This window comes from Nothobranchius furzeri, chromosome 8 (genome assembly GCF_043380555.1).
Source record: "Nothobranchius furzeri strain GRZ-AD chromosome 8, NfurGRZ-RIMD1, whole genome shotgun sequence".
Lineage (NCBI taxonomy): Eukaryota > Metazoa > Chordata > Actinopteri > Cyprinodontiformes > Nothobranchiidae > Nothobranchius > Nothobranchius furzeri.
In genome coordinates this window covers 68,323,410-68,350,685 of record NC_091748.1, presented here as the reverse complement: position 1 = coordinate 68,350,685, position 27,276 = coordinate 68,323,410, and the positions used below count along the sequence as shown (strand labels likewise).

Here is a 27,276-nt window from a genome sequence, read left to right as displayed (position 1 = left end):
AACGTTTAAAATATCTTTAATCATTGATTTACAGACCACATATATATAATTCTCCATAACAACAATTACAGCCAGTTAATCATTGAAGCACACTTCCTGTTTACAAAGAGAAAAGTAACTGTTGTTCATCTGGTTAGATTGCATAACGAAATAATAAAGAAAAATAAAACCAAGACGTTCCACTCAGTCAGGCGGGATCATCACTCAGCTGAACCACCGATGGCCTCTGAGGCTTTCATCTTTAAACTGCTTTGTTTTGGCTGGGTTGAGGTTTGGATCTGGATCGTTGAGATCTGGTCCAGTGAGCTCTCAGTGGGACTCGTTTCCATTTTCTATCAGCATTTTGAGATGTGAACAGACACAGACAAGCAAATGCTCGAAATATGAAGAAGATACAAGGAAAAGAAACATGTCACTTTGTGAAAACTTCCTTGAACTTTGAGTTGCACTCGTTGCATGAAAAGTGCTTCATGAATACAATTTGATTTGATTTGTGGCTGAATGCTTATTTTTCTGAGACCAGAATTCAACATCAAACATCTCATTATCAGTCGGCCGACGTCTATTAAAATCTTTGCTCATTATTTTCTAAGTTTGTCCAATTTCTTTCAGTAAAGTATTAAAACGGAATTTTTGATCATGAAAATATTTAAAATTGAGCTCCTTCTAATTAAAATGGAGTAAAACACGACTTGCAACAGTTTTAAAGCATAAAAAGAGATCATTATTTCACCAAATCAAGCAACATGTGCTGAGCACATCTGTGATCACATCTGGATCTTTCCAACTGCTTTACAACATGCTGCATTTAGTTGAACGTGGGAATCAGATTTCTTAGCTTCCAGTTGGAGAAATCTAAAATAAAAACTGCAGCTGAAGCCAAATTTCCAACTCGGGACTAAAACACGGGTTTTACATTATATCGTGGACTGACTCATCGTGAGCAGCCACGTTAAAGTCGTCGTGTCCACACGCCGGTGTACTTTAAATTATCAGATGTTTTAATTGTTTCATCTGCCATTAAACAAAGTGCCTCCACTTCCACCACTGCAAGTATTGTTTTATATAACCACAAGAGCTGGCGCCTGCTCAACCCCATTGCCATGGCAACCACAACGTGGATATCCACTCATCTAATCACGCCATTTATCTTGTTCCCAGAATAGCGTGAGGGAGCAGGTACTCAATGCTTAGAAAAACACACCAGCGCACATCAGGCACTCGATAACAATAACAGAACTCAAAGTAAGTTATTTGCATATCTTCATTTACTCCAAAAATACATTCTCTTTGTGCAAAATCTGTTTTCCAAAAGCTTTAGTAACGCTTCTAACTCACGTGCAGAAATGATCAGACCACAAATAATCGCTGTTCTGTAAATCTCTGCTATAAAGTGGTTAAAGTAGTGATTATGTTCCAAATTTAAACTGGACCTGACTGGAGAAAGTACATTAAACCATTATTGGCTGCAGCATATCTCCAGAAAGACACACTATAGGGCTGATGTAATGAGTTTGACAGCTCTGTCTCCTGCACTATTTTCTTTCCGTTGCCTCAGCTCGTTTGGAAAGAAAACCACAAACTAGCAGAGCAGACCTATTTCTTTAGTCTGTAATATTGTTTTATGTTAAAAGGAAAGGATGACTCAAATGAGTTCATGTCTGTACTGTCACTGGAAGATATAGGCAGACGTCTTTCTCGTACGAGGAGGTGTTTGTATTTGTTCCAGAGCTCAGGGTCTAGTTCTCCTCACTTGTCCTTGTTACTCCGGTGTCGGCTTTATGGTGCTGTCTCCAGCGAGAGGGCATTGGGCGCTCATGATGTGTTTGTTGGCACAGACCGAATGTTTCCATCAAACCACTGGGGTGGCAGAAAGAAGGATGAAAGGAACGCCAGGAGGAAAAGAGAGGAGACACTTCAGTGGTTTAGATGAATAGATGTTGGTTTTAACGTCTAAATCATGGCTGCACGGAGGGAAGAAGAAATATGGCTGAAAGAAACCCTGGCCTGTTCACGTTATAATAGGCTGACTCATCTAAATCCGAATGCAGTTACAACTTATTTTACATCATTGTAAGCAATTATATTGTTTTACATTTCAGTGTGTTACAGATGCATTTTAGCTGTTTCTCTTTAGAACCACTTAAAGTACTTTCTGCACAAAAGTTATGTGTGCAATTTTCTCCTGCTGCAAACGGCGTTCTCTATTAGGGGAATTACTTATATATATATCAAGCATGCAGAAGTGTGCTTTCTATGTGCCGCTGAGGTTTTTGATAGGCCTTTTCCACTATAGGAATTTCTGGGTAATTCCAACCAGACCTTCGTTGCATTCACATGACCAAGAGGAGATTTAAGGTACCAATCCAGTACTGGAACTGGGGTATGTACTCGGGAAAGACCCAGTAGACGTTCGTTTTTGGTTGTTTTTTTTTTTTTCCGGAACTGCGCTGCTCTGGGCGGCTGCATGTTGGAGTAGCTCTGTTGACTATATGTAAGTTTTGCCTTTTCTTGGACATTTTTTCTTCTAGTTTCCCAAGGAAAACGGTATTTTTTTGGACATTTTATTTTTCTGTTTCTGGTGCTGTGAAGCTTAGAGGATTTTTTACTGCTATTTTTTCCACTTTTGAGCATTTGTTATGATGCGTAACCATGGCAACAAGCTGGTTTACAATCGGGAGCAGCTGACTAACATTGGAAAGGCTGAAATAATACCTCAACTGAAGCCACAAATCCCAAATGAGCTAAAACGCAAGAAGCGTGGGTGCAGAGCGGGAGCAAAACGGAGACAAAGAGGAAATTCAAACCATCTCCTCCATCGATCATAATGGGCAATGTGAGATCACTGGCCAACAAGATGGAGGAACTCCAAGCCCTTTCAAGGACTCAGCCAGAGTTTCGGCAGTTTCGGAACCGCTGGAGGAGATAATGCAAAGAAGGATTCTCCAGAGAATCAAGAAAATGATGGACAACCCTGAGCATTCTCTTCACAAGACTGTCCGACAACGCAAGAGTGTCTTCAGTCAGAGGTTTCTTCAGTTTGGCTGCAACACTGACCGCTACTGGAGATCCTTCCTGCCAACAGCCATTGTAATATACAACAACTCTTTGATGACTGGATTATTATTATTCTGAGCTACTACAGCAATCAATTTCCCTCTGGGATTAATAAAGTATTTTTGAATCGAATTGAATTGTTCTGGACTTCATGCTGATTGGTTGTAAGTCAGTGGGAAATGATGTCGGAGGACTTTGCTCAACAATCATGATATGTAGGATCTGAAGAGTTTTTGGTGAAGCAGAAAGGAAGGAAAAGAAAGTAAGCAGCTTTCACGCTACTGTAAAATCACTGTTTCTAAACTCCTAACGCCGAACAATGCTTCAGAAGTCCCTCCGAACACCGAACGTCACATTGTTTTATGGAAATACTGTAAAGAAAACTAAATAAGCACATCTTGTGGTCATTCAGAGCCTCTTTTCACATCTCAAACGGTGTTTTCTGTCTCTTGAATGGATTAAATTATATATTCTGACTAAATGAAACTTTTAGCCGAATGTTTTATTAATGCTCGAGGACGTCGTTTGGTGCTGATCAGCGACATCGCTCACTGCTGAAACGTTTGCAATATGCTGACCTGAGAGGACTGAGCCATGACATTATTCCTGTCACCTTCCCACCTCCCAGAAATTTCCCAGAACTCCTATAAAGGAAGCATGGGTAACATGTCACATTATCAATAAAACGGCTAAAAATCTTTTATATTTAGAGGTTATACTCCCACCAACCATCAGGGAAACTAGTTTTAAAAAGACAAACTAATGAGGCAGCAGAAGGAATAAAAAGGTCACTTTCTGTCCTGTCTGAATCCAGTGAAGCATGTATTTAAACTGTAATAACATGGTTATCAATTTTACCTGCATATGAGAACAGAACACTTTCTCAGCTAGCAATAAAATACTCAACAAAATGGTTTCAGAGCCAATAAACAGAGTTAAAATCTTCATTCTGATGCCATTAGGCCCGGGCTAACACACCGTCATTTGTTTTGGTGGCTGCAGAAACTCTGGCTCATGCACGGGTCAGATTAATTTTCCACGAGAACACATTTATCGCAGAGACAACACAAGATATTTGCCTCTGAGTCATAGTTGTGGTCTACTACTCCATAAACATTTACAAGACTAAATGCTCACTGACAGGATGAATATAGTGAAGAGTGAGCCAAAAAATGTTTCGTTAACCTTTCGGGACTCATCTACCGACATCCGGCTCAGACATCAGCTGGGCTCATCTTTAGGGCAGTAGACATGAATCTGTTTAACGCTCATAAAAATGCACTTGCTCAGCAGTAGCCGTGTCATCTACTGGAGAAAATACTTTTTGATCTGATTCATTTTCCTGCAAGTTTCTGCTTTAATAAAACAGAAGACAGACTCGCCAATTATTGCCTGATTTTTCAGTCTTCCACACGTTTCTAACACTAAAGCTAACCATGTAGCATCTCTCCAGTCAGCAGAACAAAATTACCAGTCAACACAGAACACAACCACATAAAGAAAGCACAAAGATTGTTGGTCTTGCTATTTATACACACAAGCAGAGGCTGGGGCACCCAAAAGCAAGAAACACAACCAATCAAAACATTCCGATCATCATTACAACACTGCAATCGTCTGAGGACAAAGACAGGATTGTGTTGTTTACATTAATTAGGCACAACTTCAGAATTAAATAAAATTAGGACAAGCTAAACTAATCATAATAAATAAAAAAAAATAAGCTATATATTCAGGATTTGCATAAAGTCAGCCACAGCTAATACCAGATGCACAGCTGGGTTGTAACTTTGTGAATTTACAATATTGTAGATGGTTGCATTGAGGTAAAAGCCCACAGACACATAAATATCATTGAATGTTTATTATTATTGTGTGTACATTTTTTTAAACCTCAGTTTTTTTCTTCAATAATATCATCTACAGTCAGACATTTTTGGCAAAAACATGCGCACTAATTTCAAGATAGTACTGTTTAATACTTGCATATAAGTAAATCTACACAATGTAATTTTTTTTAAGGGGTTTCACTGTGGGAAAAGGGGTTTGGCCATATTATATTGTTATTTAGGAGCCATTTCTTTGTTGGATTGTCCCAACTTGAGGGTTAGGATGCAACAAGATGGATCACAGGAAGTTTTCCTGTTTTTTACTCAACAACAAGATGGATCACAGGAAGTTTTCCTGTTTTTTACTCAAAAAGTCTTTGGGAATAAAAATCCAAATTTATTTATTGTCTGTTTAAAATGTACGAGCGTTTAGTAAAACAGCTGATTGTTGAATTTGAAGAATAAGCTTTAAAGTATAAAACAATTCTGAAACTGAAAAGAAGTTATGATTGTAGGAAAAAGTTCCAAATATTTTCAAAAATTCAGCTCAGAATTCGAAGGAACAATATGTAAGAATTTTACAAGGAAATAATCACAAAACTGTTTAATATCTGGAAGGTTAAATTGAAAGAAATTTCCTTCTGATTCTGCTGGGGGGTTGCCAGTTTTTCTCCTTTTAAAATAGTCAAAATGGGACGTAGTCACTGTTTACACTCTGTGAGCCTGCAGGAATGCAGAGTCTGCGCCAAGCTAACGCTGCAGTGCCAGCAATTGTAATTTGACACCGGCCAGGTAAAAGCACCAGAGTTGTTTAAAGAACTGAAGTCAGTAAACCGGAGCGACCCAGAAGTTATTTCTTGTACCACTAGGAGGCCACGGCATTGTTATGTTTTTTTTCTAAACATGGGGGTGACAGTGGCACAGGAGTTAAGTGCTCGCCCCGTAATCGGAAGGTTGCAGGTTCGAGCCCCGCTCAGTCTGTCGCTATCGTTGTGTCCTTGGGCAAGACACTTAACCCACGTTGCCTGCTGGTGGTGGTCGGAGGGACCGGTGGCGCCAGTGCTCAGCAGCCTCGCCTCTGTCAGTGTGCCCCAGGGCAGCTGTGGCTACATTGTAGTTCATCCCCAACAGTGTGTGAATGTGTGTGTGAATGGATGAATGACTGATTGTGTTGTAAAGCGCCTTGAGGGGTCCAGGACTCTAGAAGGTGCTATATCAAATACAGGCCATTTACCATTTTCTGTTATCAGGTAAAGCAGACTAGAGGCTAATGTTGAGCTAACAATGCTAACAGGTAATTAGAAGCAACTTGATATTACAGTGATATATATGTGTGAAGTTAATAATGAGTCAATCGTGGTGTTTTATTTCTTTTAACGAGTCATTCAGAACTATAACAGCAAGCGAATATTAATACAACCACACTCCCTCCGACGCGATAGACATAAGTGTATTAAGCACTCTTTACTGTAAAACACCCAAGAGTGCTAACACCAGAAATAAATATTTACCTACTTATCAACTTACTTTAGCCCTTTTTTAGAAGGCCCACTATGCTGGCAAATCAGCATAATACTGCCGCCACGGTGGGTCTTATTCAATTCAAGTTTATTTATAAAGCGCCAAATCACGACAAGAGTCGTCTCAAGGCACTTCACATAGTAAACATTCCAATACAGGTCAGTTCATTAAGCCAATCAGAAACAAAGTTTCCTATATAAGGAACCCTCAAAATTGCATCGAGTCACTGACTTGCGTCAGTGATTTTACAGCAATCCTCACGCTAAGCAAGCATGTAGCGGCGGTGGAGATGCCCTTATGAATGCTCCGTGGCGGCATGGCAATAAGGGAATTTTATAGGATTAGTAACACCACACTTAGTAGTAATGTTACTGCAACACTGGACTTGTGAATGCATATTACGCCTTGGCGCAACAGAGGGAGGCGTCATGATCACGTGAGGAGTTACTGCCGAGCTCTGGCCGGCAACTACATTGAAAATGAAAGTAAACACGAGCAGTAAGTTTTGCTTTTGTTAACAGAACCAGCTGACATGATAAACTGGAGCGATGCAGAGCTCCAGGAGCTTCTTTCTGTTGGAACTGGAGGTCAGATCACCAGAGAACGATTAGGACGGTGGAGGACAAACACCTTTAGGAACGACCTGTTAAAAAAACTTAACGAGCGGAGCTACGATTGCAATGAAAAGCCAGTTATGTCCAAGAAAAAAAGGCCCCCACACCCCTTTATACCGGCATTGCGTAATGTTTTGTAAAAAGGACACGAATGCGCCACATTACTACCAAGGTCTGACCACTTATAAACAACCTAACCCCAAAATTCCACTATCTCCGCTTCGCTCCGCCCCCCCTTTCCGCTGCCGCTCGTTTCTGAACTCAAGTTATACTGGTACCCGCTCTACAACGGCTCCGCTCCGGTGCGGAGAACTGAGGTGCGCAAACAGGCATCCGCGGGATTTTCGAGATCTTGCGATACAGTCCGAGCAATAAACGCGGAAGTTAGATCCAAACACCCGTTGTGTGGGAGAAGCATCGAAATGAACTGTTTAATCTGCCCATCATTTGTGTTGAGAGATCAGCAGTGTTTGGATCAACAAAGTGTGACTACTTTGATAGTGGAAACTGTATTTATGGCTTATTTTTGTGCATTTAAAGTTCAGCCGCCATTGATGGTTGTTAAAAGTTGTTAAGCCTGTGCATATGAAACAAAAAAACACTTTTGTTATCAATTTATTGTGAAATAACGGAAGTTGTGCTTGCTCCCTTTCCTGTTGGGCGGTTGTGATTTCTGTCCATTGACTGCGCCGCACGGCTGCAGTAGTGGAACAGCTCTGATTGACTACAACGGGACCGTTTTTGCTGCAGAGTTCGTGCCGGAGCGGAGCGCAGCGGAGTGGAGATAGTGGAATTTTGGGGTAAGACTCCCAGATGCCGGCTCAGCGTTGTGGCAAATTGGCGGCATTGTTTTCTAAAAGAGGCTAGAGTATGACTTGTCTTCACTTCTCTAGAATCTTCTGGTGCTGTAACTGGCAACTGCCATGAAACTCACAGAAAGGGAGTGAGAAAGTCACTTTTTGTTCAGAAAAACAGACTGTCTCACCAAAATGTGACCACAGGATTTCTTTCTTACTCCATTCTTACATATTGCACCTTTAAATGTCTCTCTCTGGCAGATCCCGTCACTGTGCTTTATTTGTAATAAAAACTAAAAAATATTCAATTAAAACAGAGAATGCTAAATTTCATCCTGAGAAAAGAATAGCACTGATTTTGAAAGTGTTTTATTCTTCTACATTTGTGAGGCAGCCCGGAGAACAGGCATAAATCCTGTCATGTGCATCCACCTTAATATTGACATCAATGCTGTTTTCTATAAAGTTAGTGTCGGGAACACCAGATTCCCACACCAGTGGGAACACCACAAGGGAACACCAGATAGATATGTTAACGTCTATTAAACCCACTGAGGGAAGCCTCACTGTGTGCGTCTCACTCTGTAATTCACTCTTATTTAACCTTTGATGACTTGGCCTTGATTCTGCTAAACAAGCATTTATTGTCCGCTTTACCTAGATTGTTTTTACAAAAATGTCACATCTTCTTGTGACTGTACCCAGTGCCAGTGAGCGTCGTACTCCAGGTGCATTTTACCGTTCAGTTTGCATGTTTCCAAATCAATTTTTCCATTTTTGCAAGGCTTGACTATTGGGCTTTGGCTTTTTCCCAGTTTCTCACTGAGACCTTTGCGAGTTGGGCTGCTTATATTTGCTGTTGGTTTCTCCATGATGCCATTAGCCTTCTTCGACTGTGTCTGAGTGTTTTCCTTTGAAACAAAGCTTGCTTTATCCACCCCTGCAGGCTTGGTCCAGACTGGAGCATCTGACTTGGAGTCCTCGGATGTGACTGCTGGTTCTCCAGCTCCACTGCTATCAGCCGCAGTAACAACACTTCTCACAATATTCACAGGTCCACCTCTAACCTCTGGCTCACCTCCATCCCTTTTTAGACTGTTAGTTGTCCCAGACCAAATCCCAGTTCCAGCACCATTGCCTGACCGGACCCCCATTCTAGGTCCTGTCCCAGACACCGTGACCCTAGATCCTCCCGTTATGTGACCCCCAGCAGTAGCCTCTGAGACTAATGGAGTGGTGGAGCAGATGACCGACTCTGAGCTTGAGGGGCAATACTCGTCCATGTCGTCAGCCAGAGTGTCCAGGTAGCTGCCAATCGAAATGTTGTCCAGTTTGTCATTAGTGGGATCCTGCAGGCTGCTCCAGGAGCCCCTCCAGGAGGTGTCGGGTCCTTCCACTAGACTGTACTGGCTGCTGGTCAGGCTGCTGCAATTGCTGGTCAGCGTGCTGCGCTCCTCCATCAGCCACTTCACTGCCTCGATACCCTCGTGGACAGCAAGTAACTGTTGCAGAATCTTTACATCCACTGAGCGTAAATGAGCCTGAGAACACACAAAAAAATGATTTTAAAATAGTTTAGAACATGCATGATCATTTTACCAAGATTAGAAAGAGGAGTTAGTTCAACTGTAGATGAACTAGATGCTGGATTAGACTATTTACAGTTTGCCCCTAAGCTTTCTGCATGGACTCCCACACCTCCTATTCAAAAGAAATCCTTTTGCACTCCTCCTCTAAGTTTCTGCTCCTCTGTGAGGAGCTTCTCTGCTCTTTATCTGACCAGCAGCTCTGAAAGTTAAGTACTGACAGTAGCAATTGATCTTTCTTGTGCAGGAACACACAAAGCATGCTTTTTTTTACCCCAGCAGTTGAATTTCTGCAATTGAAGTTTTTCTTGCACAGAGCAGTACCATTAGTCTAGAGGCAGTTTCCTTACTCCTTTTGCAATAAACAATATGTTTGTCAGTAAAACAAAACTACGCAAATGCATTTTTACACACATTAATTACTTACTTAAAGAGCAAGTCACCCCCCTACTGGAGTCTCACTCCACCCACGCTTATTGTTTGAAAAGTGTGCCACAAGGAGGGATTTCCTGGCGGGCCGAGAGGGCGGTGCAGCGGCAGTGACTGCCACACCCCCTCGCACCATCTGAGTAGAAAGTTCTGAAAGGACGATGGATTGACACGATGCATGCTAGGCCCTTAGAACTGACTGTATTTACGAAGACTTCAGTTGAGTCCTCAGCTCCACTGATGTCCCTCTGAGTACTGTTATGCTTTAGGACCCAATTATGGCACAAAAACAAGAACACAAACACACAGCCACACTTATCTGCACAGAAACATCCACACATGCTTTATTTTTGTCTCTGCGGGTACAATGAAATAAAAAACTTTGTAATAACTGTACCTAATTACTTACTTTTGCCTAAATATATTTGCTGTTTAAGGGCAAAAAGGAGAGTAAAATGGGCCAAATAAATAAATTAAACAAAGATATTTATTCAAACGCTATACCCAACTCTCACAAAGGAGAGAAGTCAGTTCAGACTTGTGAGACGCATACAAACACAATTATAACACTATTAAACTTTTGCAGATGGCTATAATTGGAATAAATGTTTAACTGCTGACAGCAGGTGGAGGCCACACTACTAAAAGAGACAGCTTCACAGATGAAACAAAATATGACCTTAACTGGATCTGCAGGAAAACTTTGAGATAGAAATAAAGAGTAAAGCTAAGGTGAAACATGTATGTGTGGTCGTGGGAACTTTCTCCTTTAGAATATATTTGTAGAAATCTGCACAAACAAAGGATGATTTGGGGAAATTAATATCTGAATCTCAACAAAAGCAGGATTTCCACTTATCACAGAAGTCACATGTCCATTTAACAATAAAGACCTTAAATGATCAGTGTTCAGCATTTTTTTGTTCTTTTTTTTAAACTTTAATCCACAATTAAAATTTCACTCAAAATAGAGAATGTTTGCCTTTCCATAAATGGGGAAGTACTGTCTGAGGTGAAGTTGCCACAATATAAGAGCAAGAGTACCGTTTTTATAGACAGTCCCTTTCTTTGTGTCTGGTTCTAATTATAGAGTTAGCTTCTGGTGTGTGAAGCTCAGGTGAGATCTGCTGCTAACCTTAGCCAAAAACACACGTTTGCTGCTACATGTCATCGACTGTGGCTGGGCTTTCACAGGTCATCAGACCGCAGGCTTGACCAAGTCTGCACCTCAGTGGTTTCCTCTCATCTCCTAACCTGCTAAGAAGGACATTTTTGAAGCGTTTCACCATCCTAACTTGATTCTAACACATAATTAAGAAGCAGTCGCCATGCAGCAAAAGGCCATGAAGTCACCTTCATACACAGAAAACATGACATCCCACATGTGAGCTTGCAGCTGCCCCGGTGCAATAATTGTGCTGTCTATCACACTTAAGTGGCATGAAAGTCAGATGAAATGCAACATGAGCGTTCAGAGTGAGGCCACTTTGGAAAAACAAAACAGATATGGATCCAGTTTAGATCAACTCATGAAACTGATTTGGGTCATAGAACAGTTGATTTGTGCTGCTCAGACTGTTCTAAATAAATGGGTCACACATTGGCAATAAGTCCGATTTTATTTGCAGCTTTTCTTCAGAACATTTCTGTTTTTGTTTTTACCTTTGGAGTTTCGCCACTATTTGGTTATTTTATTTGAAGTGAACCGTAACAAAGAAAGAAATTTGGCCTTTGCCAATTCCACCATATCTCCACTAGAGGGCAGTAGCTATATCAAGGTATGGGTGTGCTTTTTGATGAAAGTACTAATCCTAGTACTTCATCACTTTAGTTTAAGGTTTGAGGTTCATGGGTGATGGAGATTAAAGGCGATGGTGATAAAAGAAGCGCCATGCATACCGGAGCTTTGCAGAGCCTTGTTCAAGACTTTTAAATGGGGTGGCCCATGTGGGGCACTTGTTTATGCATGGGTGGCATCAATGGTTATGCTTATTTATTTATTTACACAAATCGTTTATCTATTTACTTTCTAGTGAATTTTGGAGTTTCACATTGCACAATCACCATTTTTTTCTATTCATCTTCTAGTTTTGTGGTGGATAGCAAGTCACTTCTTGTTGCATTACTGCCACCAACTGGAGTTGAGTGGGACTCTAAATACTATTTATGTGAATTTGAAAAAATAATAAATAATATTAATACTACAGAAATGTTCTGTAGGCCTGGGCTAGAAGACAATGTTAAAGGTGCATGCTACCACACACTATTTTTGGAGTTTACAACTCAAGCCTTTTGTCGACAATGTAAAGTCAATTTAAACTGGAACTTAGTAGGGTGGCAACTGGGGTGGCCAATCAGATTCTAAGGGTGGCATGCGCTACCCCAGGCCACTCCCTGGACACGCCCCTGGAGCTTTGTGTCTCACTCTACCTGCCTGAGAGGAAATCTCTATTTGATTTATGCAGCTGTCACCGCTCAGTATGTTAGTGTTTTACTGAAGTAACCCAAGAAAAAAAGCTGCTTTATAGGTTTACCATTCTATAAGATATGCAAAGATACTTGCTCACACTAATCTGTGATTCTTTAATAACTCCACATGCCTGTTTTAATGCTGGTTTGTTAAATGTCTTATCCATTATTAAACAAGTCAGAAACATGCCGAATGTCTTCTTACTTTGTGTCACCAGAGGAATGCAGTTGGTATTCGTGTCAGTGTTGTTTCGTATTGTTTATGTTTTTTGTTGCTGGAGAAGTAATTTCACATGCACCATTGTCTCATACTTAATCCCTTAAACCCTTTAATTATGCAGTGAATTCAGACATGCTCATTAGAGAAAGGTCACTGTCAAAAGGAAAAGGGTGAACCTGAGCTTAAATTGTTTTGATTTGACCGCAGACAGGATGGAAGTGGCACAACACAGCCTGGAGGGCTGTCAATAATCATCTTTTTATTTTATTTAATTATTTAGAAGACATCGGTGCACTGCCAAACAAATTTCGGCTTCTTAACTCAGGCGTGAGGCACCATCTGGTACATTCAGATTTCTGGAAAACTCTTTTATCTGCCTTTTAAACATCTTGTAAATTATGGTTTTAATTATAAATGAGTGTGTAACATAGAATTTAGTCACTAAGAAGAGATTTTACTAGTGTTAGGATGTATGTGAAGTCACTTAGCCCAACCCTGAGTATTTTAAAGGTTTATAACGCTGAAAAAACTAAGTTTAATGATTATGTCTGTTCATTATCAGTCACTCTGGGGTTTTCATGCAGGCTGAACATGAATACTGTCTCCTACACCTATCTCCTGCATTAGCTTCTGATACTGTAGAAAAGTGATGGTGAAGCTCCAGGATTTGAAAAGCCTGACATATGTACCTCACACTGTCACTTATCATTCATGGACTCACCATCACAACTCGCAACGGGGAAGGCTATTGTTGGTTTAGTGTCCAGATAACAGGAGAGAACGCCTCGGCAAGTAGAAGCTAACCGTTAGCATTAGCAACTCCACCACACAGCAGAACTCCTTCAGGTTTGTGTTATTGGTGGAGATAAAACATCAACGTTGCAGAGCAAACAGAGTCAGTGGTAGAATTGTCTTGCTGTTAGCCAATCAGAGGCAAGATGTCCAAATATTAACAAATAAGACTCTAAATACTGCCGTCTGAAGCTCGGTGTTTGCTAGGAGATGTACGGAGCATCCTGTCCACTCACTGGTCAGTGAATGAAACCTCCGTTGATTGGTCCTCGTCCGAGCGACAGCGATGAAAAGTTGAAAATATTTCAATTTTCTGGGATCGCATTGCTGGGTCGCCACTCGCCTGTGCATGACACGTGCACGAGCGCAAAATTTCACACGCAAGTTTTTCGCATTTCGCTTAGTAGGAGGGAGACCCGCGATTATCGCTTTGTCGCACATGTCTCATTGAAAATGAATGGAGGAGAGGCGATGTCGCCTCCCGTGTGTCGAGCCCATTCTACAGCATACCACAAACCCTGCATTCCTATGTAAATTGGTAATGTGGTGATTGCCGCAGAAAACAGTTTGTTCTGAGAAAAGCTGGTTTAACACAATTTGCATAGACACACTTGAATGTCTGCAATATATAAACAGTCATGGTTAAGCTAATCGCAGAACGCCAGCCATAGTTACTGCTAATGCTAGCCCAAGCTACTGCAAACGTTATTAGACAAGGAAAACAACAAAGAAGAATGTCGGAGTACACTTGTAACAACGGATATAAGAAAATAACAATATGACAATATATCGTGATTTTTTTCCTGTGATATTACATCGATTTTCAAAAGTCGTGTATCTAGTTTTTGGAAGAATTTACATGCAAACATTTGTGCATTTTCTTTTCTTTTGGTGCAATTCAAACACCGACCGCTAGTTGGCAGCAGTGTGCAATGAGTTTTGTTTCCAATTTTCCTATATTATAGTTCAGACACCTCATGTTAAATGTGTTAAGTATCAGTTTGGACTGTTTATTGAATATTCCTACAATAAATTCAGTTAAACAAAATCGCAAATAACTTCTGACTGAATGTATCGCAATATTATCGTGATACATTGCATCGTCTTCCCTGTATATGTATCGTATTGCCAGAATTTCACCAATACACATCCCTACTTGCAACATTCCAGAATGTACTGGGAATATCCAGAACATGAATGACTGCCGGGTAGATTCATAGCCTGTAAACATAAGCCGCCTGGCACTCAGTCCATCTCTTGTCCGTCATCCCCACCAAACAAACACACACACACGCATAATGTAGAGCTTCCAGGTTAGCCAGCCAATCAGCATGCAGCTCATTTAATATGCATCTCCTGGCAGAGCGGGCCGGGTTCTCCAGACTTTTCATTGTGGGAAGTGGCGGTTCTACATGGAATTACTCCCCGGCGCCCCCCCCCCCCCACCCCCCACCCCCCCCCCCACACACACACACCACCACCACCACACCACCCCACCTGCACGAACACACGCATGTTTTCTACAAACAGGCATGTTTTATTAGAACGACTATTGAACATTCATTTTTCTAAGTTGCACATATTTACATTAATTTCTATGAAGTTGTCAGAATGTAAAGCAATATACATTATATACTGTATCAAAATATATAGAATCAAAAATACAAAAGCAAACAATAACTAAATATTAAGAATATACGAACATAATATATAATAAATATTCTAAATAGCAAAAATATTTCACACATAACAAACTAAAGATAATCACTACAGCATTGCACTTAGAACAGAAAACACAAACTAAACTTAAGGCCTAACCTTGATGCAAAGTCATCAATAATGTCATCATATGAAATCTGCTCCCCTACTGAGTGATTGATACTAATCAGAGCCAGGTTAGTGAGCCGCCCCTGAAACATAGTTGACCTCAGGTATGACTTGATCAAGTTTTGAAAAGCTCCTCTCAGCTTGAGCCATAGTGACTGGCAGAGCAGTCCAAAAGTTAGGGTATATCTCCAATAGATCTTAATCATGATCCATAATATTTTAGAATCGCCTCTGAAATTGCAAATTAAACTGACATAAAAAAACTGTAGACTACCAAAAATGCCAACTTTTACAGAACAAATCATGTAAAAAAATAATCAGTGCAGCCATCTGCAATAGTGACTGGGGAGTTTTCTTCTGCTTGTAGAGTTGTTTTATTATTATGTGAACATGATCAACATGTGTTTGTTGTTGTTCAGGCAGACCATGGGCTGCAGCGAGCATTTAACAAATCCTAGTTTGAATCAGTAAAAAACGATTCAAGGAATTTTTTCGAGCCATTTGAATATTCGTTTCAATATTTCAGCCCTGTTAGCAATTAGTTGACCAAATTTAACCGTTAAAATCCCAGTTAACTGGTTCAAAAAATGAAAAACATGCATCATGAGAGCGTACATACCTTTATCTTTCTCCTCTTTTTTTCTTTTTTTTTTCCTGAATCGGGCACCTGGTGGTTTTAACCTTTTTATGTTCATCTCTTCTGTTTGGCTCTTGACTCAATAAGTTTCCTTTGGTCAGGACTAAACAATTTTACCTTGATGGGGGGGGGGGGGGGGGACCACAAAATCGTTTAGTTTTTCCTTTTTTTATTCGTCCGTTTCACACAATTCAGAAAAACCTGAAAGAATGATAGGCCTGTGTTTATGATTTTATGAATGAAATGTGCGTTAAATGGAAGAATATCAAGATGTGATTGACTTTAGCCATGTTAATAATTGATTCAGCCCCTGCCCGCTCATTTCATTTGGGAAAGACCCAGAGGTGAATTCCCCCGCCGCACCCCTCTCCTGCCTCTTCTTCATACACGCACAGAGCACCTGAACCCTCTCAGTCAGCAGGAGCGCCTGCAGCTGCAGGGGGCGCCAACTTGCTGTTTCCAATCCAGACACTGTGATATGACAGATAATAGAAAACCTCGGTGCGGTGCAAATTTCTTTCTTATTTATTTTTTACTCAGCGCTTGAGCGCCCCTTTTGTGTCATGAAAAAATGCCGCCCCGGGCAACTGCCCTGCCTGCCCGTGCCTAAAACCGCTACTGATTGTAGGGCTTTACTACGGGGTTTTATTTGGCCATTTATCAGAGCTCCTGGGTCATTTTGAGCCCCAACAAAGTTTTACGTGCTACATAGAGGTTCAAAAAACCTTTCTACTACACCCTTAAAATGATTTGGACACTTTTATTTCTATGAAAGTGTGAAAGTTGTGATTATAATGTAGTAAGTTAATTAGGTTTTGATGTATAAACTAGGATAAACAAGACAACGTCACTGCTAGAAGGTTCTAACACTGTTATGAGTTTAAACAACAGGCTTCGTTTGTGATCAGCGCTAATTGAAGATGTTGCTTCTGTCAAGAAATTTTTAAAATTGCGTTGATTAAACATTTTTCCATTTAAGGAGTTCACTCAAAATGAAGGAAGACAAGACAATATTTTGGCAGGGATTAGCAGACAGCTGAAACATGACCCGGGACGCAGACCCACCCATATGGTAGGAACAGCTTCCCAATGTCACACAGCTCCTTGACAGACTGCTGAATCACTGCCAGCTGGGACTGAGTTAGCTCCATACACCAGCGGCATAAACACACATTCTGGCTCCCCATGCCTCGAGTTGATTCACCTTCCCGGTCTTACTCGGGCCGTCTGCGGACTACGGTGTTCTTGCGGAGTCTCTCTTGTCTGAACTTGACCTTCAGCAGACTTTATCCACATCAGAATTCTGCATTAACCATACTGTCATGCCATTACATCAGTGGCGTTACCAGGGACCTTTAGGTAGATGTATAGATCCAAACACAAAGGCTGCAAGCCAATAGAGAAGATCTGATTATGATTACTGAGGAGTTGCATTAATGATTGCATTTGTGATAAATATTGTTTTCACTTCCCTAGTTTGTTCTGTCATCATGATACTCATAACAATGCTCATCTAAACTGTGTGACGGTCAATCTAATTGATCAAATAAATAATTAGCATACAAGATGTAAGAACCTAGTTCTTTCATATTTTGATAATATATTTTTAGCTATTTGCAGCTATATATATTTCCCTCTATGAGCTCTGCTTCTAAAATGATGTGCTAAATGTTGGGCTCTCTATAAAGTGTCCTACAGAAACAATTTCAAAGAGAATAGCTACTTCATAAAAACATGGAACTTAGTAGTGAAGGAAACTTCGGTTCTTTTGGCTCGGCTAAAGAACCATCTCTGTCGGCTCCTCACAACCAGGCCATAAGGAAATGTCACAACTAGCTTAAAACACACACAAGGGGGGCGGGGGACAACTCTGATCCAGCTACTGTAAGAAAGAGCGATAATGTCAAACAGGTTGCTCTAAGAGCCGTTTTGTTCGTAGAACTTAGATGAAGCAGGTTTTAAAAGGGACATATTACAGAAAACTCTAATTTTGTGTTGCCATGTGGGTCACTACTAGCCTAGTGAACTAAACCAAATTCTTGCTTGGGTTAGGGTTAAATCCTATAGAGCGCTGTGACTGGTCCACAATGGTGGGTCAATCACAGCGCACTATCTGCTTTGTGGGCCAATCAGGGCCTTCGATTTGTCTGGTGGGCGGGATGACGCAACATAATGGAACAAGATGACGATAGCTAATTTGAAACGGCTTTTACATTAATTTTGTACTAATTGGACTTGGGCTTTATTACATTGAGGAGCAGATAGATATATTTCAGTTCTTTTTTAGAAAAAGGATGAATTTTCACCTTCCTCAACAGCGGACCGCCTCATTTACCGACATCCGTTGCGGTGAGTACGTCACGTTGTTCATTGTCCAGTAGCATGCGGTGACGGTTTGATAGACAATGGTAGAACCCGCCCCACGACCGAGAGCCGTCAATGGAGCATTACCATGGCTAGATCACTACTGCTCTAAAAGACACAAAAAAGGTAAGCTCCTCAACTCATAGCAGCTAATCAGGAGATGGGTTGGCGTGGCCAATTATGTTTATTTTTCTTAAAGTGACGGAGCCCTTAAACTGTAGTCTGGCAAGCCATCCTATACATCTCTCATTTGTGGTGTGGTATCTACGATTGTTTTTCAAACTGTCTCTGCGTGCTAATGGATAACAAACAACCACTGAGTGTCAGTCAACTGAGGAGTGTGCCATACTCTGCTGAAGAAGATGCAAATACATGCTTTTTACAAATAAACGAGTACTGCTCTCTGCTCTTGACTCAAACAAAAGCCCACGTCTAAACAGTCCACAGTTGATGCCAAAGCCGTTTCGAATGAGCCGCCCACCAAACAGATAGAGCATTGTGATTGAACTGGCACCAGACTATCCGGTTCCAATGGAGCACGGCTAGACCAACATGCAAAGCTAAATAATTCTGCTTTGGCAACGGAGCGTCTAGATATCTAGACTACTGAAACTGAAAACTGGTGGTCATGTTTTGGAAACAAAACTAAACAGAGACTTTAATAGAGGGAGAAGTCATTTGATTTAATCAGACTTAACTGTGCACTGTCTGTGACATGTGTGAGCAGTTAGCCACTAGCCAGACACAAAGATACAATAAACTCTTGGTTTGATCCCCTACAGCTCAGTTCCACAATCAGCACCTTTCCACTGACATTCACCTGCCCTGGAATACAGAGATTAAACATGACAGAAGAAGATGATCCACATGGAGTACGTCAAATTACCTAAAATATAAATGGTGTATGTTGGAAAATCTCTTAGAAATATACAAACATAACCTGCAACGTGTGTGAAACTGGATGAATGGGCAACACATTTGTAGCTGTCAAAAAGACTCTGTAAGACACAAGTAGTGCAATGCTCCAGTATGGGTGATGAAACCTTGACAACACGACCCAAACACACACAGATTTTACAGTAAACAGATGTTTCAGCCACTCATCGCCGTGCTGCAGTTACAGAAACGAGAAACAGGCGGTTTTACACTAAAACAAATACTAAGTGGGAAAAGATGCTTAGCCTAGTTTTTAACACCCTGCCTCGTATTACAGGTCTAATGAGCTTATCAGCATGGTGGAAGGTGTTAAAAAGAACACATACTGTGACTCTGCTGCGCAGCGTGCACGTGCACAACTGTGTGTGCACATGTGAGCTGTTCGGTTTGGCGCCGCACACACTCTGCACACACATTACTGTAAATCTTACTAAGCACATAGCTGATGAAAGTGCAGCGCTCACATCTCCTCCTCTGCACTCTCATTACACCACAACACTCTCACAGATGAATGAAACAGTCAGGATCCTGGGTCTGAGGACAAGACAGGAAGTAGCTCACCACCTCCAGTCCCTTTTACATCCTCTCTGCTTCCAAGAGGAGGGGGTTGATTGATTGCTCGTGCCGCCATCGGTCTGATTTTTCTGCAGCAAAATGGATGAGACTCCTGGATGGTCAACATGTACGACACGGCTCGTTCTTTCAAAAGGACCCTGGCATTTTGGACAAAAGCCAGTAAGGCCCAATTAGTCTCATTGTAGCATTTAAATCTCAATATTTCCCAGATTTAGGTAATTTTCTATGACATGCAACCAGTGAAAAAATATCAAAGTTAAAGCCCCTCAGCTTTTAGGAGACAAAACCAACTCCTCAAGTTGTTGCAACAGAGCACGGTTGCTTCTTACTTTGGAGTCTGCAGACTCATTTCCATCACCAGTATGAGCATGCGCTCAAGGAGGAAAACCAGCTTCTTTTTTTCTAATGCAATGTGTGACCAGACTGATAATTTGTTTTGGATATTTGAATGTAACCAAAGTGTTTGGGAGTGCCTTTTCTCAGAACAGCTTCCTTTGTTTAGTTGTGGACATGCATGTGCTCCGTGTCACAACCACAGATCGGGTGCCCGCCTCCATCCGCCACAGGAATGAAGCACATACAAGTAGTCAGAGAGGAGCAAAACAAATCTGGTGCACATCTCTGCGGTCTGGAGGAAGATGGCTGCCGTGTAAACAACACAAAAATGTTAAGCTCACTGGAGGAATAACAACCTGACAATATAAAAGCATTGATATTAGAAATAAGTAGGGATCTATTCAACACGGGATAAACTAAAGCACTCCGAATTGAAGAGCAAGCCACCCCCTACCAGAGTCTTACTCCACTTCCACTTCCTGTTTGAAAAATGTAACAAATGCTGATGCCTGAAAGATGGAGTTGGCGGAGCTGCTAAAAAATACACACACACACACACACACACACACACACACACAGACACACACACACACAGGCTCAGAGAGGCATTGTGATGGTACCAGCTAACGTCAGGGTACCTCTTAGCCAATAGCGACGGCAGATTTAAATTCAAATGCAGTGCAGAGTTTTTACCTGAAGAGGGCGTAACACTGACAGTTTAGATTTAACTACAAGTGTCAGCAAAATGATTAGACACTCATTTATAAAGTTTATCAGCAAACAAAAGTTGATTTGGGCGTGACTTGCTCTTTAAACTATGTCAAGGTTTATATATTTATTGTGGTGTGGACACAGAAAAGTACACGTAATTTCACCAGTAGACATGATTTCTGTTGGTTCCACTGGTGACTTTTTTTTATAGCTGCTAGAATAAAAACTGGGGCCCTGCTGAGCCATGAAACTATAATATATATATATATATATATATATATATATATATATATATATATATATATATGTATATGTATATATATATATATATATATATATATATATATACATATATATATATATATATATACATATACATATATATATATATATATATATATATATATATATATATATATATATATATATATATATATACATATATATATATATATATATATATATATATATATATATATATATATATATATATATACATATGTATGTATGTATATATATATATATATGTATGTATGTATATATATATATATACATACATACATATATATATATATATATGTATGTATGTATGTATGTATGTATATATATATATATATATATATATATATATATATATATGTATGTATGTATGTATATATATATATATATATATATATATATATATATATATATATATAAATTCACAAAAAGTTTTGGTGACCCTTATATCATTTTATTTTTTAATAAGGGTAAAAGGCCCATTGTGAGCTGGACAAGTGATGGAGGACAGACCTGACAGCATCCTTTTCTCCATCATTTGCACATTTTTGTTGATGTTTTTAGTTTTTTTTTTCGCTCTGCACACACAATAATTACCAAGTAAACTGACAAGGCGAAAAATGAGAAAAGTTTTCACCGTTTTCTGTTAAATTGAGTTGCAATCTTTGTGTGTGACTCTAAAACATTTAGTAGGAAAATTGGGCAAATGAATGGGGTAAATATTCATTATGTTTACACTGTAGCTAATATATTTACATGATATTTTAGGAATTTAAAAAATATTTGCATTGAAAAGAACTGGATCAGCTCATCAGCCTCCATTAAGCTGCATCATTGAAACAACTCCACAGTGTGCTGACTGACACAACCAGACTGGATTCTCTCAACACACACACACGCACGCACGCACACACACACACACACACACACACACACACACACACACACACACACACACACACACACACACACACACACACACACACACACACACACACACACACACTGAAATCTTACCATCTCCATCCTCAGTTTTCTAATCTTGTCATCCAAACTCTTTCTCCCGATGTCCTTACTGGTATCAAGAAGGGCGGCCAGTTTGGTGTCTCCCCGGAGAGAGGACGCATCTTCTCGGATCCACCTGAGCAGACCCTCGGGAGTCTTCCGTCCGATTTTCATCTCTATATCTTTCAGATCTGGGAGGGTTTCGCCGCTCGTGCTTTCTTCCATCGTTACAGCGCGTTCCAGCCGAGCAGATCACGTCCTTCTGGTCAGTTTCAGGTTGTTTCCTGCTGCTGTCAAGCCGAGAGGGTCACTTCCTCCAGGATGGTGTTCATATGGCATCCTATGCGTCTCCCGCTGAGCTGGACTGCGTGCGTCAGGAGGGAACAACACTTTGGAGCAACACAACAGTTATTTCTTCCGCATCCACGCCTCCAAGATCAAAGTCATCTGTGCACTCATCATTTGTAAAAGTCAAGTAAAAACAATGACGGTAAGTAGTATAAAAATAAAAAGGATGTTTCTATTGCTCCTGTTGTTGGTCCAAGTCCTCCCGCGAGTCCGAACGCAGCGGCTCGGTTCGGGAGTCTGTAGGAGATCCTTATTCCGAACTGCGCAGATTCCACCTGCATGATGACAGCAACCAGCAGCAAGAGCCGCAGAGAGGGAGACGACGCGCAATAACTCCGCAGAGCAACTTCCGCTTTCAAAATAAAATCCGTGCAAAGGTTAGCGCAGTTTTAAACCTGACGACCTTTCATAATAAAACAAATTTACAGAACTTAACCAAAAACTAAAACTTGTGAAAGTTTGGGATTAGCCTACAGGTTACAAGATGATAAAACAACATGATATCCAAAAACTGTGATCGAGACATTCACTAATACGGCAAAAAGTAATTTGTTGTTAAAATGTATTTTCAACATGCAAACGCTGATTTATTTTAGTCACAGCAGCTCGTGCACACTGGTATTGTAATGATATATTTGCAACAAATGGTGCATTTATGGAACAAGATGAAGCTTAAAGTACTGCTTTTTTATCTTTTCTCCGTAGGGGCCCTCTGACCCAGGACCGGTGGTTGACTGTTGCTTCCTGGGCGCTCTACAGCTAGTGTCTAAGTGAAGGTGGGGGTCTATGCACCCCCTCCTCTGAGCGCCCTGACTTAGTGTGGAAGACCTGATGCGTCATCAGACGGCTCCTCTGATGGTGTTTCCTTGCCTTACCTTACTTGGCTCATCTGGACTCAGCCGAATATAAATTTTTACTGGTGTGTGTGTGTGTGTGTGTGTGTGTGTGTGTGTGTGTGTGTGTGTGTGTGTGTGTGTGTGTGTGTGTGTGTGTGTGTGTGTGTGTGCATATGTCTGTTAATGTTTTTAACTGTTATAGGAATTTGGGGTCATTTTAATTCTGTGTAGCACTTTGCTTGAAAAGCGCTTTATAAATAAAATCTGATTGATTGATTGATTGATTGATTGATTTACACAATCATTGTGTCTTTTAAATCATCAACTACTTTTTAAATAATAATGATCAATGACCTGCACTTGTACAGCACCTTTCTGAGTCAGAGGACTCCAAAGCGTTTTACACAACAGTGAATCACTCATCCATTCACACACTGGTGGTGATGAGCTACTATGTAGCTACAGCTGCTCTGGGGCACACTGACAGAGTCAAATCTGCCAGCACCAGTACCTCTGACCACTACCAGCAGACAAGGAGGGGAAAGTCTTGCCCAAGGACACAACAGCAGAATTTTCTGCAGAGAGTTGAGATAGATCAGCAACATCTGGACAACCCGCTCTACCTCCTGAGCTACTACTGCCCCAAATGTATTTCATCTTTATCTGTCCAGGAAGAAAATCCATAGAGATGAGAGGTTCTGTTGGAGGTTTCTTCCTGTTAAAGGGGAGTTTTCCTCTTGTAATATTTTGTGAGTGGTCACAATTATTAACCTGTCAATGAAATATGAATTTCAACAAGATGTAATGTTCCATAAATATATAGAAACTTTTTGCTTAGGCTGGAAATAAAAACATAGATCGGTCAGATCTAGTTAAACGGTAGCTTTGGTTAACGTTGGCTCCCGAGCGCCCTCGACTCAAGTTAACACAAGCAGAAGCAAAGATACAACACGCAAGCATTCTCTCCTTTTAGGACCAAGGAGATGTTAAGTAAAGAAAAGTTTAACTTTAACAAGCATCAGACAAGCTATAGTGCATATAAGGTCAACAATGTGTTCAATTTTTACCACAAAAATTAAAACAGTCAAATATAAAAACTCAATACAAAATTTAAGCCAATTTCAACTGCATAAATGTAACATTTACAGATGCTGGTGACTCTCTTAATTCATCCACGGATCAGAAAACAGAATCTCCAATCATGCTCTGCAAACTAACTTTTGAGAATCTATATTTAAAGTTACATCAAACATGTGAGTCATCTCCTCTTTGGGGACCTGTTTAGAGTGGGATGTGTGAGGAATTAAATGAAGTGTTACAAACGTTACTCCCAGAACTCATTTTCACATTCACACTTGTGCGCGTTTCCATTTGACAGACTTCTCCTTGGCTGCACAGAGACTCTCTCCTTAACCGGCCTGGACGTCTTCATGTGGAGAATGCATCAGGGTGAAGCTTGATGGAAGGATTCAATGGAAACGTTTAGGGGGAAACAGAAATCACGCGGTGCTGTCGTCAGCAGAAAATGGTCAAACATCAGGAGTAATCAGTGAATGTGACTTCCCTCTATAGGGAATATTTTTCCATGACTTTGGGGGGAGAAGCAAAACCACATCTAGAAATAATGTTGTCCAACTGCTGGACTTAGATTAGATAGAAAGTTTTATTTTAACAAAAAGATGCACTTTAGGTTGCACCATTGTTCTGTCCTGATACTGTTGTGTTGCTTGTCGCCTTTGGAGGCAAGACACTGAGTCAGGGAAGGCTTCTGATGATCTGAGGAGATGATTTTACTCTCAACTCTCTCTGGCTGTCAGAATGACGATGACAGCATTAAAGTAACAAATATATGCTCTAATTTAAGATTCAGAAAAATAAAATAAAATAATCTATTTTCAAGGAATGGGATGGAATAATAATAATAATTTAAACGCTGGATTTAAAAGCGGAAGTAGATCAAATAGGATCACTCTAATCAGACAGCAACAAAAGCTTCTATTTTAGGTGAGAATACATCATTCCCTCTGAGTGTTGTCGACTTACTTCCAATCGCATTTTGAAGCAGTAGCATGCGCTCAGAGGCATATGATCAAAGATAATAAACCCTGGATCAATAAATGTCTTATTAAAATCTAGACGCTTCGGAGGCAGCAACATATTTGCCAGCATGTGAATGGGTGAATGACTGATTGTGCTGTGAAGCACCTTCGGGGGGTTGTACAACCCTAACAAGGCGCTGTAAAATAAAGGCCATTTGTGTGGGTTTGCATGTTGACTTGATATTTGTGTGGGCTTGCCTCAGGTGATCGAGTTTCAACTCCTAACATGCATGTTTAGTTTTTAGAGGCCTGCTTTTGTTGACCTGCGAGGTCTTGATGCCGCCTCCTCTTTTTAGAGTGTTCATGTGCCCACTGTTTGCAACCTGCTCAGCATTCAGTTACAAAATGTGCTCTTTATTAAGTTTGCTGTATTTTAGTCTTTTTTGTCATTACATTTAAAATATCAGAACGCCTTTCTATTTCTAAGTAACCTAAAATAAATACTCACATTGAAACTCATAAAACGTCTGCAACTAAAAAAGGGCATTTTAACAGTTAAAGTGGGTTTTTTTTGTTGGGAAAAAAATATAAGAAAAGTACTTTGTCACGAGGTAGGTTGGACGAGTAGGACCCAATATGCAGACTCCCAGAACGACATGAGGCAGGAGCAGATGTGAAAGAAAACATTCCTTTATTAGGATGACAAAAGGTAGATAAAACCCAAGCAGGAGCGAAAGCCAAACCCGGAGACCTGGAAAAACCACGAAGGAGGGGGGACAAAACCACGCTGACATGAACAATGGACCAACACAACATAGAGACGCAGACAGGGTTTTATACACAGGGACTGGGTGATTAGGGAACTGTACACAAGTGAGGCCAAACACAGGTGAGGCCAATTAACAGAGTACAAGAGCAGGGGAGGAGGTCAGAACTAAAACATGGGGAAGGAAGCAAAATCGACCCAGAGGGAGAAAGCTGACTAGAAAAGACACTTAACAGAAGACTAATGACAAAGGGTGACCAAAGAAAAAAATTCCTAAAAAGCCTGGAGGGAGGTTGGGGACAAACAGGGACACTGAAACCTGGAGGGAACACCTATGAGAAGAACCTGGAGTGGGCTGGGGAACACAAAGATGCACATGAGGGGGGATGCAGACAAGGAGACACGAGGAGAACCTAGAGAGGGATGGAGAACACAAGGAGACACAAGAGGGGAACCTAGAGAGGGATGGAGAACACAAGGAGACACAAGAGGAGAACCTAGAGAGGGATGGAGAACACAAGGAGACACAAGAGGGGAACCTAGAGAGGGATGGAGAACACAAGGAGACACAAGAGGGGAACCTAGAGAGGGATGGAGAACACAAGGAGACACATGAGGGGAACCTAGAGAGGGATGGAGAACACAAGGAGACACAAGAGGAGAACCTAGAGAGGGATGGAGAACACAAGGAGACACATGAGGGAGATGCAGGATGCAGACCATGACATACTTGTTGTTATCAGTTTTAATAGGCATTTGTTTGCTTTTAGAGACTTTATGTTTGACAGTGGAAACAAACTTCATTGGCATTAAGATGCAAACATTTATTCCTCATCCTGAAGTTCGCTTTACTAAATAATTTCAAACAGCTGATTTGCAGCAATATTTCTGAGCATTCCTTCGGTTGTCACACTCCTTTGGGCAAGTTTTCCCTCTGCTGGAAAAGTCAGGAAACTCATCTAGAAGCACTTTTAGGGGTGATCAGACAAACGTGACTTGTCAGGAAAAGCTGAGTCGGAGTAAATATTTGTTTCACTTCAAACGTTCACAATCTTTATCTTCTCTTGTGTAGACGAATGAATACTTTGTCAACATCTTATCATGAAACTCAATGTTTTTTCTAGCAGGCTGTGTGATTTTTATCACACTGGTTGGATTTGTAGAGATTCGAAGTTTAAATTTTGTGAAGCAGCATAGAAGAAGCTCTGAGTGCTGCTTGTGTTTCTTTGCGCCTGATGGTGAACAGAGGCAGACGGGGATACACACGTCAGCGGTGACGGGCTCAGGGGCACTCCTGGGCCT

General features: G+C 40.8%; 1 protein-coding gene across 1 annotated transcript; it reads right to left on the bottom strand.

The window, feature by feature from the left end:
* Positions 1–22,947, bottom strand: lurap1 (leucine rich adaptor protein 1). The gene is made up of 2 exons (XM_015970982.3): positions 21,998–22,947; positions 1–9,359 (listed from the first exon to the last, which is right to left on the bottom strand). Exons 1-2 carry the CDS (start codon positions 22,208–22,210, stop codon positions 8,487–8,489), a joined length of 1,086 nt encoding a protein of 361 aa, XP_015826468.1. The 5' UTR covers positions 22,211–22,947; the 3' UTR covers positions 1–8,486.
* Between the last annotated feature and the right edge of the window lie 4,329 nt (positions 22,948–27,276).

Bases quoted from the DNA above. Each gene is read 5' to 3' on its own strand.
- lurap1 (XM_015970982.3), bottom strand. From the start codon at position 22,210: ATGGAAGAAAGCACGAGCGGCGAAACCCTCCCAGATCTGAAAGATATA. The intron at 9,360-21,997 runs GTAAGATTTCAG...GTGTGTTCTCAG, and splicing joins GAAAACTGAGGATGGAGATG to GCTCATTTACGCTCAGTGGA.